We start from the raw sequence: 20,844 nt of genomic DNA on the forward strand, positions 1-20,844 counted from the left end.
GTGCAAGACAGTCCCTGCATAAGCTTCCTGTGGATTCCAATAGGACTTCATGGATAAAATTTATTTTTAATGACGTTCCACTCCAGCTGATGAGGTAAAACATCGTCGTCTGTTCGCTTCATTTCACTGAGGATTGTTTTGTCAACAAGACTGGATTTGCAGACCGATTAAGAGTAAAGAACGGTGCTGTGCCGTCTATATTGGATCTGACAGGAATATTGTGCAACACACGGACTCTGGGTTGAACATGTATGGGCGAATCCGGTTGCCATTTGACAACATTGGACGTTTTCCCCCACGTACACCGACGGGTGAGTTAAACTCATTATAATATGCAAAACTGTTATCCACTCACAGCAGTGGGTGTTTACTTCCAAGTCTTCAGTGCGACACGCCCATAAAAACCGACTGTTTTCTAGGTAGGCTCACAACCAGGGTACAAAATAGCCTATTACTTGTTCATTTTGATGTTTTTGAATGCAAAAACCAAGCGAACGTTATAAGTTGACCTCAGACAACAATATAATAACATTTAAAAAGCCAGTTCATGACCCCTTTAAGGCCAATTTATACTTCTGCATCAGGGTTACGCCGTAGTGTATAGCGCAGGCTACGCACATACGCCACGCCGTCGTGAGCATTTATACTTCTGCGTTCTTGGTTGTTCTGCAGTACAGCTCCGAAGCGCTAGTTGGCGGCGGAGGGTTTTAATGTTCCACTGTGTTTAGATTTCTCGCGGCTAGGTTACTACAAGCAATGGCGACTGAAAGAGAGCGGATCATGTTGGAGTTAGAGATTATTGAGGTGGAAAAACAGTTCATTTTAGTGAAATTACTAAAACTAAAAGGCAGAAACGAGAGAAGACGTCGGAGAAGATACCAAGCCGACCAATCATGAACGGATCTTCCGGTTCGGGTCGTCGCAAGGTGTAGTTACATTTTTGAGGAGGTGTGCGTCAGGCTACGGCGAAGGGTACGTGGTATGGTACACGTCTGTGCATATGCTACACCGTACCTACTGCGCGCACCCCACACAGGAGTATTAATTGGCCTTTAGTTTGACGCGTAGCGTCAAAAACTATCCGACCAATGAGATTGGCGCTTTAGCACACGTGTTTGGAGCTTCTGAAGTTACAGTAAACACAACTTGGGGGCGCTCAGACACAAAACGTCTTGCCAAGCACACATACGTAAGATATGCGCCAAGTAGCATTTTGTGCCTTTCTAAGCAAAGCTAATCAAACCGGCTAACCGGAAACAACACAAATGTTTGAGATGATCGGTGTAGCATAATGTGATATGTGATGTAAGAGTATGAAGTGTATTCGTACTTACTAGGGTCGTTTAGTTCACATAGTTTGGTGGCCTGCTGCTTCTTGCCTCCAGCTGGCTTGTGTCCGTTACACACCGAGCTTCCAGAAGTGGCGACGGCTCGTCCATTGTGCGGAAGGAGCAAGTTTCCATGGGCGATCCGCACCGATGGGTTGATGATGACGTCCAGCTGGTGAGAGGTGGGCCCATAAAAGCTTCTGCTTATCTGAAGGCTGGGCGTCTGCGCGGGACCCGAGGGCCGAGGGGGCAGTGATGATGTAACAGCAGATGGAGTCTCAGCAGGCAGGACATTTCCACAGTGGTCACATTTGACATGGTCCTCACTTGGCTGGCCACATTTACCACAAACTGTGAGGTAATCATCAGGTTGAAGAGGCTGCTGGGTGTGGGAAGACATCATTTACACTTTATAACATTGAACACTTAAAGGGATAGTTCAACCCAAAAACCCTCATGCAGTTCCAAACCCGTAAGACTTTCATTCTCCTTTGTTAAACTACTGAAGATATATTTTTAAGTCTGAGAGATTTATGTCCCTCTACTGAAAGTCTGATCACCCAAAACTTTCGTAGCAAGATCGTAAAGCAAGTTTAATCCAAGTCTTTTGAAGAGACACGATCGTTTTACATAATGATGAACAGACTTAATTTAGCCTTTTGTTAACCTAAAATCATTGATCAACCCACATTCATACAGCACGTCACATATGGCAAACAATAGCTCACCCGCGCAAGAATGAAGCCCATTGGTTCCCGCATAAATGTAAAAACCATATTTAATGTGCTCTATATGGCTTCCCAATAACGGTTTAAATGATAATCGGGATTATTTTGCTCAAAAATGATTTCACTCATGATTGATGATATGTTAGCTTTATCAAATAATATATATATATATATATATATATATATATATTGATCACAATTGTATTGATAAGAGTAAACTGACTGAACACTAACCATTAATACAACTTCTGGTAATGTATGGTTTTGGTGAGTGCTTTGTAATTTGTCTTCATGTTTGATATGTTATGAGAAGCAATTTAGATGCTTCTATTAGCAACTTAGCTATTCAGCCAATATGGTCGTGCATCAATCACTACGTTTACATGCAGCCAATTTTCAGGTTATGGTAACTATTGGGGTTTCTGAAACATTAGGAATAACCCGTTTACATGCGTGAGCAGAGTTTCTCCTGTATACATGGAATTGCAATATCCCGATGTAAACGGCGAAGCGCGGTTAGCGTCTAGACGTACGGACAACCTTAAGATGCAATATGCGTCAATTCCGATTCTTCTTCCTGTATCCAAAGACTACAACAACAGCAGCACGCGGATAATGAATAGTTTGGGGCAGATAGCGATTGCCTTTGTTTGCGCTTTGATGCTGGTAACGTTACTGACCTCGCTCCACAAGTCTCGCCTGGTCTCGCCATGTTTACTTCCGGTATACTGCACGCGTATTTTTGTATTCGTCACTGACTAAGTTTACATGCAGCCAATAACCCGTTCAAAACCAGGATATTAGCAATAACCCTATCACGAACGGCCATGTAAACACCGGCAAAACCCTGAATATGCTCATATCCCGGATTTTAAAAACTGGGATATTATACCTGGGGTTAAAATTCTAACCCGAATTTTTGGTCATGTAAACGCGTATCGGCCATAGACAGTATAAGAAGTGGACAGAGCCATCTCATTGGAACTCCATTGAGACGATTGAAGCCCGTATTTGGCGATTTTTTTTAGCACTTCCGACCCTGATGCGCAGACTCAAACAGAGCTTGACGACGTAGATGTGACGAGAGCAACCCGTCTGTGCATGAGAAATCTGAATCATTCCCTTCTGAAACTTGCAGAGGCGGAGAGTGTGAATAGGAGCTGTCCACTTTTGTTAGGTATTCTGATTAATTATTTTGTCATTTTGCCTCCACGTTTCCCCGATTGCGCGCGAGCTTCTTCTCCTGTCCATACGGTAATCTCTCTCCTGTGCGACAGAGAGTCGCGTGGGTATGACGCAATCGTTAGCCTACTTTCACTAAAACTACAAGGTAGCCATAACATAAACTACAAGGTAATGGAGCGTTTTATACAATGTCGTGTTTCTTTAGAATTAAATAAAGGACAAATGGGGTCTTCAAACACCTCAGATGTAAAGTTATTCGCTGTCAAAGTGACGCCAAAATGAATGGGAGTCAATGGAAATGCTAACGTCTTTGGATACAGGAAGAAGAATCAGAATTGACGCATATTGCGTCTTAAGGTTGTCCATACATCTAGACGCTAACCGTGCGTCGCCGTTTACATCAGGATCAGAGTTTCCGCTAGAAAAAAATGGTGCCGGTCAAAGTGACCGGCAGAGTTTTAGTTTAACGGACATTTTGATGATATGCCGGTCAAATATCGCCTCTTAATTAGTCAAGTTGAGGAAAACTGGAGGCAGGCTATGTAACTTAAAAAATGACATCATCAGGCCGTATAGAATGCAACATGTTTAGCATAACTTTCAAATAGACGGAAAACATGAACGCCCTATTTCCCGCTCCGCTCACACCAAGAGAAAACTCCACGTCTTTTACCCGCCTGACTAAAGTTGCTTGCATTGTATTCAGCATCCCCAAGCGAGTCTGCGAGCGCAGAGAGGGTTTTCTCCGCTGCTGGCCTGCTTTCAAGAAACCACCGCATGTGTCTGAAGCCTCAGACATTGTTCAAACTCGTGTTCTTGAAGGTGAACTCAAAAGAACTGTAGGCTAGATAAGGAAAGCAATTCTTTTTTTTTCTTTTTAAGTTTGAGACAATTTAAATTGTCATCCACGTGCTCTCTGCGCAAAAGTCCAGTTAGATATAGGCGTCTGGTGTCCTAATAGTTAATTTACCAAAATGTATTTAATTTAACACGTTGATGTTGATGTAGATGATTTTTATTTATAATTAGGCCCATTGATTCGTTTAATTTTACAGTTTTTTTTTTTTGTGTGTGTGTGTGTGTACAGATGATATAGGCCTAAGCCAATTTAAATTTTAATAGTGCGCGCTGCGCAAAAATCAGTTAGGCTTATCAAAATCTGGCCTAATAATTAATTAGCCTACTTTTAAACATAAATGTAGGCCTATTTATATATATATATATATATTACATTTTTGTTCACATTTTTATTTTAGTTATATTATTAGGCCCATTTATTCGTTTAATTTTACAGCAGTTTGTGTGTACAATGGTTATAAGCCCATTTACATTTTTATCGTGTGCGTTGGGCAAAAAGTTCAGTTATCAAAATTCTGGCCTATAGTTAATTTACTTTTAAAACTTTGTATATTTTTGTTTATATAATTTTTGTTCATATTATTAGGCCCATTTATTCGTTTAATTTTACAGGACTTTTTGTGTATGTTACATTCCTGTTCTTGCTAGTCCTAATTTGTAATTTGAAACAAAACATTTCTGTTTGGAAAATGTTGTTGTTGGTCTTAAGTTGTTTGTAAGGTAAGGCTGTGGTCTAACCCAAAAGTGAAATAAAATGTAGATTTTTTTTTTGGAGCGAGCGAGCGGGGGCGATTTGAGAGGAGCGCGAAGCAAACTGCGTTGAGCGCTGAACGGGGAGCGCTTTATGAACATTCTGTGACAACCGGGAACAGTGATTTGATTATTGATTATATGAGGTTGAACTGGCCGTGCAGAGCAGAGCGGGCATAAGATGGACACGAGCGCGAGTGCACTGTCGTTTTTTGAGAAAATTGAAGGCTTTTAAGTGTGTCTTATAGTGCGGAAAATACGGGTATGCCGTCTTTAAATAAATGCACAATATACATTTTTATTTCTATTTTACATTTTTAGTAATCTAATAATGTTGTGCAAGTTTAAATGTTAGAAAAATAAATAAATAAATAAAGTTTATTTATTTATTTATTTTTCTAACATTTAAAATAAAGACATCTTGCCATACTAAAAGGGGACGTTTCTGTAGAATGACCCGTATAATAAATCAACAGATCCTACTTACCACTACGTGTCTGCGGATATCTAGAGGGATTCAGAAGGGCATCGAGGCAGTGAAGTAGATCCATGCAATCCTCGGGGAACCGATCTTGCAAGGCATCTATCAGATGTTGAACATAGCGTTCTCCTGGCTTTTTTGAAAGCTTGAATAGCAGTCGCTTGAATTGGTCACGTTGACATCCTTGTATGTGTGCAGGGCTCCAGACTAACTTTTTTTACTAGGAGCGCTGTTGCCCCTGACTGAAAATTTTAGGAGCGCAAGCAAAAAATTTAGGGGCACACCTTAAATAAGCCTGCAATGCAATTATTCAAATTTCCCACAAAATAACTGTAATACTGACAAATTCTTTAATAATAAATAGACTTAACATTATGATATGCTGTTTTATTTTAACTTCACAGGGCTCCAGACCCAAAGTTGAGGGCAGCATCACCTCAAATGAGAACTCACAGTTCTATAAAAAAAAAAAAAAATCTGGTAGCACTGGAGCTAACAATAAATCACTAAGCTTAATTTAGGGGGTAGATGAAATTAACTTTAGTTTTTATCATTTATAATGTCTTAATATTAATTAATAAAAGTAGTGAAAATATGTATATGGAAATAAAATATAAATATGTATAAAACATTTATATATGATATTATTGAAGTGCTGGGAAAGGATGTGTAGTAGGCTACTTACACATTATCATATTTATGGTAAGAGTTAACTTGCCTAAATCCATGGTTCTGATAGGCTGATTTGTGGACTGAAACTCTTCTATAAGTGTTTCTCCTGGTTTCCACGTCAGCGCTGTTTGATCTGATATGGTTTATAACAGAACTCTGCGCCGAATCGGAGTGTTTCTCACTGGATCTCGTGGTGTTGATGTTATTAATTCTGAGGCGAATTCAATGGATTTCTTCACTGGCTCTAGTAACAGTGTTGCGTGAGCGAGATCGGCCCGCGACTGGCAAGTTCGGGGCTTTATTTTACTGTCAGTGGTTCGGATCGCTGCTGCAGCTGAGTGGCGTATTTTCGTTCCACTTTCATTTTGTTTGCATTCGCTGCTAGGTAACGACTAAAGAGTCGATAGATCGCTGATTGCTCAGACGCACATCAGTTTGTGATATTTGTTTCCGTCTCCTTCCCACAAACGTTTACGCGAGCTATTCTTGTCACAGATTCATTGACGCGCCTCTTCCACGCTTTACCATGCGTTTAACGTGTGGCAAATTTACTGGTCGCACATGTGTGACTGGATGTAAAATTCAGTCGCACACTCTCAATTTTTGGTCGCAAAATGCGGAGCCCTGGTGTGCCGTCTTTAATTTCATTCAAACGGTAGAGCTTGTTGCTTTATAACATAGCCAAAGGTCGGTGTATTTTTGCTTTATACATTTTAGGCTTATTCTCTAATTCAGATTGTTTTAGGGGGGCGGGATTATTAGGCAATTTTAATCGGACAATTTGACCGGAGAGATTTAATTTTGTCGGACATTTACTTTTTTTCCCGGCCAATGTCCGGTAATTACCGGACAACGAAACCCTGATCAGGATATTGCAATTCCATGTATACACGAGAAACTCTCTCTGCTCACGCATGTAAACGGGTTATTCCTAATGTTTCAGAAACCCGAATACTGACCTTAACCCAAACAAACCCGAAAATTGGCTGCATGTAAACCTAGTCACTGTGAGATGGCTTACTACCAATGCAAGATACCGTGAATGTCAAATAATAAATGTTAAATGTTTCCACGTCAAAGAAATAGCGGGCCAATATCTCAATGATTATTAACACTACTGATGGTGCAGTCCTACTCTTTAAAAGCCTAAATAAAATCTGTTCATCATTTAAAGCCATAAGGTCTTATAGATTTGGAACAACATGAGGGTGAGAAATTGACGACAGAACTTTACATTTTGGTGTTAAAGGGTTAGGTTCAGGCAAAAATGAATGACTACAAAAAAGCATATTTGACATGAATTATCATACATTTAAATGTCGAGGGGCACAGTCTTACCTCAACGGGACTGCTGTTCATCGTCCGCCGTTTCTGATGGGCACGTCTCTTAATATTGAGCTCTCCTGAATCTAGGAATGTACAGTGGAACAACAGTCATATAAATCACTGTTATGTGATGTATTTTATATGACATACAGCAATGATTGCTATTCAGAGCAGATGAGGGTGGAAACTATAACTTGGCAAGGCTATTTATAGGCAAATAAACCAAGGCTATAACTTGTTTAGAGACAGGCATTGTTAACAGAGTAAATCAATCCACAGCAAATGTGATGCAAATGCAAACTATGCTGATTTGTGTTTTAATATGGGTACTATCACTTCCCCTTTTTCTGCAAACACTTTTCGGTTTGAGGTTCAGTTGTTATGGCTTCAAGCTACTTCCACTTTAGTTGTAGCCCGAGCTTCTCGCCTTTTATTCACAGATTTGATGTAAACACGCATGGATGAATGATTAAAGTATGCAGTGCAAATCTAGGTGAGATTAGGAATAAACTTTGATGCGCTCTTTATCTGTCAGTAAAGTCGTGGCGACAGTGAGAAGACTCCGCTTACCTGACATCGGTGGACACGTGAGAAGAATGTTCTCCAGCTCCACTCTTTGGATCAGGTCAGATCTGCAGGACACACACATTGGCAGACAGCATGAGAATTCAGAAATACAGCAGATCCGTCACATCTGATGTTCTGGGTTCAATTCACATTAGTCAACATTATTTGAGATCATTTTGGTTTTTAAAATTGAGAGACTATTTTCTGTAGTAATCGATATTACACCACAAATTCTGAAGATAAATATGAACTCACTGAACCTAAAATACTATTTTAGGATGTAAGGGGACTAACTCAAACCAACTGTAGGAAATAAACCACACAAGGTGTTTCCCAACAGATGCGGTTGAAGCTTTAGTAAATGAAGGTGAAGTGCGTCAGATTTACTACAGACCGTTTACCTCTGTTATTAAGATTTTTTTGTTTGGTGGATCGGATCACAAGTGGACGCCGCTAATGTAGCGTCTGGACCAATCAGACACACACAAATTATTCATTATAATAATCCAGCAAACTGAAATGTACATTTCTATTAGGGCTGGGTATTGAGACAAATTTCACAATTCGATCCGATTTCGATTCACAAGCTTGCAATTCGATTCGATTCAATATTGATTATTTTGGATATCAGTTACAATAAATGGCCATTTTTCTCAAGGGAATCAAATCTCTTAACTAATGCTGTAAACTATGGGAGTCTAGTTGTAGCCTATAGGCTTCATTAACCTAATATGAAGGTAATAATGAATGAATCACTTAAATTACACTTTTATTTATTTTTATAATAAGAAGATTATATGAAATATAAACATTTAAATGGTGGCTATATATTTAGCAAAATGCTCCTCTCTGTAGTAATTTTTTCCTAGCTGACTATAACGAGTTGATGTGGGTTTTCTGACGATACATTGATTACAAGCTGTTTAACTGAAGTCTTTCCACGGTTAAAGCGCTGATTGAGTGAATCAATGTGACATGATATGAATTTCGATAAGTTGTACTCTATCTTTAACACACTTTCAGATGCTCATTCATGTTTATTTGGCGCTGTAACTGGTATTATTAACCCGGAAGAGAGATCAGCGCTGCTGCTTCTCTTGAGCTGCTCCAGAGCGATCTCACGCCACAGCGCCAAAACGCTATTTATGTTTTTGAATTTCTAAAGAAAATGGACTTCATTTGAAAATTGAGACTTTGTTTCATATCAATAGTAACAAAGGACAAAGATTATTGCGATTTTTTGGATGCGCGCAGCCGCGATACAATGTCCCATTCATTCAAATGAAACAGGATGAATAATCGATTCTTGAGACTTAAGAATCGATATCGGTTCGTAAAAATGAGAATCGATTAATATCGAGAAATCGATATTTATTACCCAGCCCTAATTTCTATTAATCAATTAATAACCTATACTAAGCATTCACAGGATGAAACGAGTAATTGGTTGTAATGTTAATGTAGCAACATCAAGTTCAACCCGAGTAATATTCATAATCAATTATAACAAGTTATGATATGGTGGAATGTGTTCAAACAGCCACAAAAGACCGTCGACTCTCGGTCTACTGACCTAATGCGGGGAATATTATGGGAAGCGTGCAAGCCAGACGGGATTTAAACTTTGTTGGCTTTTAAAGTTCGGTTTAAAGTAGGGGTGGGCGATATGGCAAAAATATCATAGTTTTTTCTCCTGTGGAAGTCAATGGGGACCAGGTTTGGTTACCCACATTCTTCAAAATACCTTCTTTTGTGTTCCACTGATCCACTGTGAGACACCAATGTGTCCCTGAGCAAGACACTTAACCCCTAGCTGCTCCAGAGGCGTGCAACCTCTGACATATATAGCAATTGTAAGTCGCTTTGGATAGAAGTGTCAGCTACATGAATAAATGTAAAAATTAGGGCTGGGTATTGAGACAAATTTCACAATTCGATTCGATTTCGATTCACAAGCTTGCAATTCGATTCGATTCTATTCAATATCGATTATTTTGGATATCAGTTACAATAAATACATTTTTCTCAAGGGAATCAAATCTCTTAAATGCTGTAAACTATGGGAGTCTAGTCATAGCCAATAGGCTTCATTAGCCTAATATGAAGGTAATAATGAACTGTTTTGTAACTATACAAACACTTAAATTGCACTTTTATTTATTTTTATAATAAGAAGATTATATGAAATATAAACAGCTGTCATAAAAACTTGCCAGATTTATTCAAATATGCATTAAAAATTTAAGAACATTAAGATTATAATGCATACGCAATATGGTGTAGCCTATATATTTAGCAAAATGCTCCTCTCTAGAGTTATTTTTTCTAGCTGACGAATGAGTTTGTGGGTTTTCTGAGGTAAATATGACGATACATTGATTACAAGCTGTTTAACTGACGTCTTTCCACGGTTGAAACGCTGATTGGCGAATCAATGTGACATGATACGGATTTCGATAAGTTGTAGTCTATCTTTAACACACTTTCAGATGCTCATTCATGTTTATTTGGCGCTGTAACTGGTATTATTAACCCGGAAGAGAGATCAGCGCTGCTGCTTCTCTTGAGCTGAGCCAGAGCGATCTCACGCCACAACGCCAAAACGCTATTTACGTTTTTGAATTTCTAAAGAAAATGGACTTCATTTGAAAATGGAGACTTTGTTTCATATCAATAGTAACAAAGGACAAAGATTATTGTGATTTTTTGGATGCGCCCAGCCGCGAGACAATGTCCCATTCATTCAAATGAAACAGGATGACTAATCGATTCTTGAGATTTAAGAATCGATATCAGTTCGTAAAAATGAGAATCGATTAATATCGAGAAATCGATATTTATTACCCAGCCCTAGTAAAAAATGTAAATGTTTTGTGTTCAACACAAGATATAAATGAATACAGGTTTGGAACAACATTAGAGTGAATAAATGATGACAGAATTTTCATGTTTTGGTGAACTATCCCTTTAAGCACAAGTGGCAGCATGTTTACAATTAGGCTACTGTCGCTTTAAGACCAGCATGCGAAAAAACTAATAGACACGCACCAAATTTTCTCTCAAATGTTTTCTTTCACTTTAGACATAACCAACTCTGTTTATATAAACCTTGTGTGTATTTGACAGTATTAGCACAATGAGTCTCTAAAGATAACTTAGTACAGTATCCAGGCGCCGTTAGTTCCTGCGCTTCAAGTGTACGGAAAAGCACATGTTAGAACAGCGCATCAGCACGCAAATGAAATGTTTAACCGGCAAGGCTTTAACGCACATGCAAATAATGAACTTTGGTGAATTTGAACTTATAATTAACTTATTTAATTATTCTATTTGCTTCTTTCTTAATTGTTTCTATTTTTCATGTATTTTTTATTTATTAATGTAATATGATGATGTGTTGACCTGCAAAGGGACTACAGATGAAAATGAGCTTTTCTGCTAACTTTGCCGCATTTAAATTGAGTGTAAACAAAAAAAAAAAGTCAATTGATGTGCATTGTCCCTCTTAAATTAAAAAAATAATAATAATTGCTGTCCCCCGTATCTGCATTAACGTGTGATGTGAATGTACGCCGTGTTGTGCAGTATAATGAGACGGAGGCGCCAGAACCGCAACTGATAGAACGCACTGTAATGCAATTTTTCTTCAAAAGCAGATCGTGGACAGATTTTAATCATCCACGATCAAAAATCGTGATGATCGAAATCATTCTAACACCCACACTCACAGCGTTCAGCTGTTCTTGCGTCTGTCAGAGCAGAAACTAAAGCTGACGCTCTCAGTGTTTTCCCGTCGACTCCAGGCGCGTTCATATAAACTGTGTGAGCTTATTTTGATCTTCCATTAGATTGAAAGATCTGAACTGAAAAACCCAAACATTTACCCACCCTTCCCTCGAAGAAATCAAGACAAAAGTGGATGAAAGTGGACAAAAGAGATGGATTAAAACACAGAGGCTTATGACTCATATTGTTTTACCATTGCACTTGAAAACAGTTTACGGTTAAAGGAGTAGTTCACTTTTAAAAAAAACTTTTGCTGAGAATTTACTCACCCCCATGTCATCCAAGATGTCCACGTCTTTCTTTCTTCAGTCGAAAAGAAATTAAGGTTTTTGACGAAAACATTCCAGGATTTTCTCCATATAATGGACTTCAATGGGAACCAAATGGCTCAAGGTCCAAATGAGTGTTTCAGTGCAGCTTCAAAGGGCTTTAAACGACACCAGACGATGAATAAGGGTCTTATCTAGCGAAAAATTTCAAAAATAAATAAAAAAGTTTAAGTTTTATAAGCTCAAATGCTCACCTTGCTCTGTTCTGTGATGAGCGTTTGTGACTCTCCTGTTCAAACTCGTTCATCAAAATGAACAAATCTTTTTTTGAGTCATGACTCGAAGGCTCCTATAAGACCCTTATATATCATCTGGTGTCATTTAAAGCCCTTTGAAGCTGCACTGAAACTCTCATTTGGACCTTGAACCGTTTGGTTCCCATTGAAGTCCATTATATAGAGAAAATCCTACGTTTTCATCAAAAAACATAATTTCTTTTCGACTGAAGAAAGAAAGACGTGGACATCTTGGATGACATGGGGGTGAGTAAATTATCAGCAAAAGTGTTTTTAAAAGTGAACAACTCCTTTAACTACGGTTAATTCCTCCCAATGCTCATGGTACAGCATGTTCTGACCTACTTGATGTCAAACATCGGCCACTTGTTAATCTGTAAAGTCAGCTGGTCCAGTGCCGTACCTTTGCTCCATCTTCCTGCTTGGGGAAGTGAACTGTGCGTGCTGGAAGAGCCGCCCCTGAACCACGACTCCTTGGGACGGTGCCGGGCTCATTATCAGATAGCTGGTTCGACTGGGGACCGCAGACACACTCACTGAATGAGCTGCTTCACTGGGAGACCAGGAACAACATCAAAAAAGCATGAGTATCATTATCTGATGGAAATATTAGATACTCTTTTATTTTTACCCAGGGTGATAAATATAAACAAATACAATACCCAGGCTTGCCAGATCTGTTGAGAGCTCTTAATTGATTTGGACGTCGTTCGTGAGTCTCCACAGACCCATTAGCACTGAAGCTCTTCATGGATGGAGTCTGCCAGAGACAGATCAGAGCGCTCGGGTTATAAGATCATCGATCAACACACCTTCAGACCAGGGCTAACAACCGCCCAACAACACCAAAATTACACTACATGGCCAAGAGGCAATTAACAGTCTGTTTATTCCAGCTAATTCTGGAAGGACTCATACATTATATATTGACATTTTAGAAAACTGTATTTGACACTCTGTCGCAACAATTAAAATGTATAAAAATTAGGTGGAAAATGTAAGGTAACTGTGTGCAATTATAATATATACTATATCTATTATACTAGTGCAAAGTGCCAGTGCAAAATCAGTTTTTGTGTGTTTTTTTTTTTGGTAATTGTTGGTTTGGTGTGTTTGAGTGCTCATTGTTAGAATTACACAGTAAAAGTTCAGTGACATTTTTATGTGTGCGTAGCTAATCCAAACAACGTCAAACTCGGCACAAGTGTGTCAAGTGTCAAATCCATCAGACTAAAGGCCTGTTCACACCGAGACGAATTTCGCGCGCGATATTCGTCGACGTTTAACGCCTCGTGACTAAACAATGGGCGCCAATGTGAGTGTTCACACCGACGCGAAAAACGCCACGCGTAAAAGCGTCATTTTTTAAAAAACGCCTCGGGTTCGTTTTTTTGGTTTGACGCGCCGCGTCAAAACCTATCCGACCAACGAGATTGGCGGGTTTGCTCACGTGTCTGGTACTTCTGAAGTTACAGTAAAACACAACTTGGGGGCGCTCAAACACAAAAAGGTCTTGCCGAGCACACATACGCAACGGCGAAGAAGAGATAAGATACCTATGGGCAAGATGAATGTTGAGCTGCTGGTCTCGGAGCATAAAGAGCTATATGATAATATTTATATTAGTATTTCTGTAATAATAGTATAGTATTGGGTGACCAACAGTCCTGTTTTCCCGGGACATGTGTAAAACGATCACTTTGTGCTTTATAGAAATCTGAGTTGAGATGAGAACTGCGCATATAGTGTGTGTAGTGTCAGTTAGATTTTGACAAGTGAGGAGAGGAGATAACCGCTCTGTCGACTCTTTCTATTCTTTCTTTTACTTTATTTTTCTATTGTGACCAGATGTTTGTTTGTGTTTCTCGCTCGATCCCCATGTATGAGGACGAGTGTAACGTTTGAGTGGTTTTATCAAACGCGGGGAAATACGACAACTCTCGTCTCTCGTGCATCTGTTCATCCGACAACTAGTGCTATGTTTTTTATCTCTGGGAAACATCTCAACTTTGCGTTACACATGTCCTGTTTCCACGTCCTGTCCTGGCTGTTTTTAAGTGATGAAAATGTCCTGGTTCAGTTCTCGGATCAGTTCTACGGCAAAATATACCTAAATGGGCAAACAAGGTGGATGAGGAACAAAAACAGGATAAAAAGGATGAAAACTAAAGATATAAATAGATTTTGTTAGTTCATTTTTGTAAGTTTTTGGTATTTGGAGGCATTTCTTTTAGTTATTTATTATTTATACATTTATTTTTCTAATACAGAAGACATTATTTCTATCATTATTTCATTCGTTTTTTTAATCTGTCATAATAAAAAATTGAGACATGAATATGATCACCCTAGTATAGTATTCTATCATTATTTCTGTTTTACTTTAAGCGCCATCTAATGTCAGGGAATGAATTTGCATGTTCACTCGGCTCATCGTCAGCGAAAAACGCTTGGGTGTGAACACAAAAAACGCGTTGAAAAACGCTGACGAATAACGCGCGCTGATATTCGTCCCGGTGTGTACGGGCCTTAACACACACAAACACACACAGAGACAGACAGATGTTCCTGTAATTTATAGATAGAATTCCTGCAATTTATAGATAGTGCAAAATAATGCCCGTGTGTTTTTAGCACTTGTTAACTTGGTTTGGTGTGTTTGAGTGCTCAAATGAACAAGTGTGACGATTCAGGGAGGAAATCTGCTTTCTTCGTCCCTCTGTCTTTGGTCCTGCGCTGTGCTCACTCAGTTTGCAGTGTGAGAGGGGGAGTGGCCAGTGGCTAGAGTGGCAAAAGCCAATGTGTGCTTCTTTTAGCGATATCTTTAGCGATATCGTTTGCATTTCTAATCCAAAGAACTTCAAACTCGGCCCTGCACTTACTCGTGCCCGTAGCAAGACACTTGTGAAGTTTGAGATCCATCGGACTAACGGTTCAAGAGATATGCGGGATATAAGATATAACAGACAGACAGACACACACACAGACAGACAGACAGACGTTGCTGCAATTTATAGAAAGATTAAAGGGGTAGTTCAGGATTTTGGACATCGGACCTCATTTCCTTAAAGGATTAGTTCACTTTTGAAAAAACTTTTGCTGATAATTTACTCACCCCCATGTCATCCAAGATGTCCATGTCTTTCTTTCCTCAGTCGAAAAGAAATTTAGGTTTTTGATGAAAACATTCCAGGATTTTTCTCCATATAATGGACTTCAATGGAACCGGATGGTTCAAGGTCCAAAAGACAGTTAATAACAGTTTCAGATGCAGCTTCAAATGTCTTTAAACGACACCAGACCATGAATAAGTGTCTTATCATGCGAAACGATCGGTTATTTCAAAACTTATTCCAAAAATGTAACTTTTCTAAGGACAAATGCTAGCCTTGCTCTATTCTGTGAGGCGTGTTTGCAACGTCACGTATTACGTAATTACGTTCAAAAGGTCACGGGCGACGTAGCCAGAAGTACAGAGTCAGAGTGTTTACAAGTTGAACGCATAGGTTGAACGTGAAAACTAACTCAAACACCGTTTACAAAAAAAGGAATTAAAAGGAAAAACAACGATGTCGGACGATTTTGATTCTGTACTTCCGGCTACGTCGCCCGTGACCTTTTGAACGTAATTACGTATTACGTGACGTTACAAACGCGCCTCAGAGAATAGGGCAAGGCTAGCATTTGTCCTTAGAAAAGTTACATTTTTGGAATAAGTTTTGAAATAACCGATCGTTTCGCATGATAAGACCCTTATTCATCGTCTGGTCTTTAAAGACATTTGAAGCTGCATCTGAAACAGTTATTAACTGTCTTTTGGACCTTGAACCATCCGGTTCCCATTGAAGTCCATTATATGGAGAAAAATCCTGGAATGTTTTCATCAAAAACCTTAATTTCTTTTCGACTGAGGAAAGAAAGACATGGACATCTTGGATGACATGGGGGTGAGTAAATTATCAGCAAAAGTTTTTTCAAAAGTGAACTAATCCTTTAAGCTCGATGTCCAAAATCCTGTATTTTACAACATACAGTTTATCTATTCTATATATAATATACTACAATTTGAATATATAATGCAACTATATTTTTATATAATAACATAAATGTAATTTGACACAAAAAGTAACATCTTTGAGTAAACTGTAAAAATGAGTACAACAGAACAGCCCCTGCTATGACGCATCCAAACAACAGAATGCCTGGTTCAGATTACACGATTTTGTTTTGTCTGTTACGATAGTCACTGTGCCAGATTACACGATTTTGGCTCCTAAAATCTTGTCATGGACAAGACATATGTCAGACTACACGTTACTTCCTGACCAGTCATAGCATGCCGTGTTTAACGGCGCGCATGATGTCATTGAGAAGGCTAAACTCGTAGCGAGCGACTTCCTGGATTGCTCGGCATTGCCTTTTCAGCGCGAGAAATACACGGTGTGGCGTGTGAGTGTGTGAACTGGTTGAATTGCGTGAGACTTGAGAACCCTGCTCGAAGAGGACAGTATGGGCTGTCAATCCTCCAAAGAGAACTTGAGGTAAAATATTGTTTTCTTATATATTTTTACTTCTAGTTTCAACGTTAGCACCATCGTCTCTCTTTCGTTTTGTCTTTTTTGAAAGTTGTATACGGAAAAGCTTGTGCTCCTATAGACCCTTTTACAGTTGGTAAACATGGTGACGTTTTTTTGTGGGTGGAGCTTAGGTGGAGGCAGAAAGATACATCTGGCCGCATTCACTAACGCTAGTTAGCAAGGATTGTTAGCTTGTTTTTAAACAATGACTGGAGAAAATCCGATATTATCTTAATGTGTAAGGTCACTCAGTGTCCAGGACCGCGATTGTTATTTCCAAAAGTTATTTTTAACGGACGGAACCAGATTGGCCGACCCGTAGCCGCCTACACGCTCACTCGATGCATGGACGATCTGACAGGATTAACGTTACGTTACCTCGGGTGAGTGGCCTGACTTCTACACTTACAGAGAAACCGATCGTAAAGAGAAACTGAGGGCATATAAATCTTTAGATGTCTATATGGTCCTCTACAAGACTTGTGTGTACGATCCGCAGTTCTGCCGAGTCAGCGCCGAGACCACGACAATGTAAGGAGTGACATTACGGTGCGATTTTAATGATGTGAATATTTTCTAGAAATAAAAGTTCCAGATACAGCATATTCATTTTTCATCAATTCTTGCACCAAACAACACAACAAGATGACATTTAATAATAATAACAATTATTAAAGCTCCTTATTATGTAGCCGAATCTGTGCTGTTTTGCATTGGCCGCCTGCAGTTTTCACTTTGTTTTTGCCTCCAGCTAGCGCCGTGACGTAACTGTGACGTTGGCGCAAAATGGGTCTATTGGTCAACCCCATACATGTGACGGAACCGTCGTGGACGACCGTTAAAAAAATTAAACATGTCGTGAAGCATCGCAGACGCGACGTAGGTTGTCGCCCACTATGACACACTATACGAGATGATACGATCGAATCTTGCGTCCCGACGCCCGTTGTCGTTTACGAATCCCCACGACACCCTACGTCAAACGGACCGTGGCAAAATCGTGTAATCTGAACCAGGCATATGCTTCATGATGCTTCAGTCATGATGCTTCAACTGGTGTCATACCATGACATGTAATTAGGTATGAAGTGCGTGTAACACAATCACATTAAAAAAACTAATTGTGACCCAAAGGGGAGCAGGAAAGACTCAATTATTGAAAGACAATGAAAGTAAATGGAGCATATGAGAGAGACAGAGAGAGTAAATACCTTGATTCCCTCCGGTGAAAGCTCCTGCTGGCCACTCACTCGCTCCATGGTCATAAGGGCAGCGCTAGCGGACCACAAGAGAGAGGCACTTAGGATGTTTACACACTTGGTTTGATCGCTTGGTCATAAATGTTTGATTCTTAAGACCCTGATACACTTCAAGTAAAATCAAAGAACAAGCTGGTGTGACAAAATCAGGCCAAAACGCAGAGCGAAACATCTCGCCTAAGCCTTGCCTTCGAACATTGGCAGTTACAGAACAGGTGGGTGTGGCCACGAGGCTCCGCCTTCTTCGACGTGGAATCGAAGTCAAAATCGTAGTTTTGAAAAGCGTTTTCAAACTCCAGAAACAAACTTCGTTCTGCCCTGATTTTGTTTGAAATACCATCACACCAGTCGGTTCTTCGATTTCACTGGAAGTATCAACAGGTCTCGTTTCATGCATTTTCACTCCCTACATTTCAAGTGGATTTAATCTTATGAATGTGGGGTTTCATGGAATGTGGAATGCTTGTCTTCACGAATAAGAGATAAGGGGAATATGTCAAGGCTTTAAGGGCTGTTGTGGTATAACGAAACTTGCATTTCTGTTGGTCAGACGAAGTCTAGGCATTGAAACATAAGCAACTAAGATTATTCAATAAATAAACCCTGCTTATTTATCTCCTCCTTTCTGCTCATCTATGTCTTTCTCAGTCAACATCTTGGCTGGTGGAAGACTTTACACAGTTTTGGGTGCTACTATTTCTGATGTGGAGACTCGATCTAACAGGTTTCCTGATGTAAACCCGACTTCATAAACACTTTCAGACAAACCGAATCCTGGCGTCAAACAGACTCAGTTCTAGAGTGAAAACTGAGAGAATGATAAACCAGCCTGTTCTTTTCCATACAATAAAAGCAACCAGGGGCCTCATTTATAAAACTGTGCGTAGGATCCTCAGATAAACCACAGATAAAACTGTGCGTATCGAAAGCCAAAAATTGCATACGCAAAAAAAAATATTCAGACTTATAAAAGCGTTCGTACGCCAGAACCTGCCCAGAATTCACTTTATAAATCCCAGTCAGCCGAAGATTGTGCGCACGTGCATCTCCTCCCCGAAATAACCATGGAGATTGCAACGCCTAGTTTTACTTTGCATATCCTCATCTGCATATCATTTGCATGTGATTATTCATCCACGTGATACCATGTTTAACGGTACAAGACGTTAGTAAAATATTAAATAGGGATGTGCCGTCACATTAGGCCTATTACAAATATATTTATATTATATATATTAATATAATATAAATATATTATATTTTCTTAAAGGGTTGGTTCACCCAAAAATGAAAATTAAGTCATTAATTACTCACCCCCATGCTGTACCAACCCCGTAAGACCTTCGTTCATCTTCGGAACACAAATAAAGATATTTTTGATTGAATCTGAGGGCTGGATGACTCTTCCATAGACAGCCTGAGGGACTGCCTCTTGACGGCCCAGAAAGTCATTAAAAGAAAAGGTTTAAATATTCCATGTGCCTACAGTGGCTCAACTATAACTTTATCAAGCGACGAGAATACTTTTTGTGCGAAAAAAAACGTAAATAACGACTTTATTCGACTTTCCATTACTTCCTTATGGGCGCATGCGCGAGAACTGAGACGAGACCGTTCTTCTTCGACTACTTTTTGTTACCGGCTGCTCGCCGCTTAGGAGTTTTACCGCCCCCTACCGTATAAGATGACGTACTGATATAGCCGGAGGCGCAAAACGTTCTGTTTACAAGCAGTACGTCATCTTATACGGTAGGGGGCGGTAAAACTCCTAAGCGGTGAGCAGCCGGTAACAAAAAGTAGTCGAAGAAGAACGGTCTCGTCTCAGTTCTCGCGCATGCGCCCATAAGGAAGTAATGGAAAGTCGAATAAAGTCGTTATTTACGTTTTTTTTTCGCACAAAAAGTAGTCTCGTCGCTTGATAAAGTTATAGTTGAGCCGCTGTAGGCACATGGAATATTTAAACCTTTTCTTTTAATGACTTTCTGGGCCGTCAAGAGGCAGTCCCTCAGGCTGTCTATGGAAGAGTCATCCAGCCCTCAGATTCAATCAAAAATATCTTTATTTGTGTTCCGAAGATGAGCGAAGGTCTTACGGGGTTGGTACAGCATGGGGGTGAGTAATTAATGACTTAATTTTCATTTTTGGGTGAACTAACCCTTTAAGTAGCCTATCCTTGTCTTGTTTTTGAATAAATAAATCAAATAGCGTTAAAGACATTTCAGAGAAAGTTTTTCTCAATCTTTTCCACTGGCCAAATAGTATTTTTAATTGATTTTTATTTTCATGGAAACAGATAGACCTTGTTGTGCATTATTTACCTGAAAAAAATTCTCACACAATCTGCTATTAGCTATCAGTTAAAACATTAAAACACAGCATTGCATCCACAACAAACAGGTCTATTTCTATTTATTGAATATACATATATATTTTTTTTGTAACTTCTCAGTAATGATTTCATGTAGTTTAAGTGTTTAACTCCATTAATGAGAATGGCATATTTAATCTAAATGTTTTTATCAGAAGTAAAACATAGTTTATGTTTTTTAGAACTGTTATTTTGAACGTGCACTGTATTTATGATTAGGACTCATGATGAAGATTTACGGTTTTACTTCATCTGCTGTTAGATAGGCTACGCGTCAGTTTCACTAAACAGCCACACGCGCTCATGGCGCAGACATTTAAGAAGGGATGGATGTTTGCTTCAAGTGATGATATGTTTGCGAAATTATATTTGCATTCTGTAGATGTATAATTTT

At 39.3% G+C, this 20,844-nt stretch overlaps 1 protein-coding gene across 5 annotated transcripts in view; it reads right to left on the reverse strand.

Moving 5' to 3' along the window:
- Nucleotides 1-20,844, reverse strand: part of senp6a (SUMO specific peptidase 6a) — a 59,847-nt gene that overhangs the window by 30,714 nt on the left and 8,289 nt on the right. For 3 of the 5 annotated variants that reach the window (XM_089118369.1, XM_039671537.2, XM_089118367.1), the window contains 6 exons: nucleotides 18,035-18,098; nucleotides 12,909-13,006; nucleotides 12,650-12,799; nucleotides 7,899-7,960; nucleotides 7,341-7,411; nucleotides 1,335-1,710 (listed from right to left, as the gene is read on the reverse strand). In XM_089118369.1, coding sequence (XP_088974495.1) covers nucleotides 1,335-1,710; nucleotides 7,341-7,411; nucleotides 7,899-7,960; nucleotides 12,650-12,799; nucleotides 12,909-13,006; nucleotides 18,035-18,088 — 811 coding nt within the window. In that variant the 5' untranslated portion in view covers nucleotides 18,089-18,098. The remainder of the gene's footprint in view (nucleotides 1-1,334; nucleotides 1,711-7,340; nucleotides 7,412-7,898; nucleotides 7,961-12,649; nucleotides 12,800-12,908; nucleotides 13,007-18,034; nucleotides 18,099-20,844) is intronic. The other 2 variants (XM_089118368.1, XM_089118370.1) reach the window with 2 other exon arrangements.

This window comes from Pimephales promelas, chromosome 13, assembly GCF_988280905.1.
Source record: "Pimephales promelas chromosome 13, fPimPro1.hap1.1, whole genome shotgun sequence".
Lineage (NCBI taxonomy): Eukaryota > Metazoa > Chordata > Actinopteri > Cypriniformes > Leuciscidae > Pimephales > Pimephales promelas.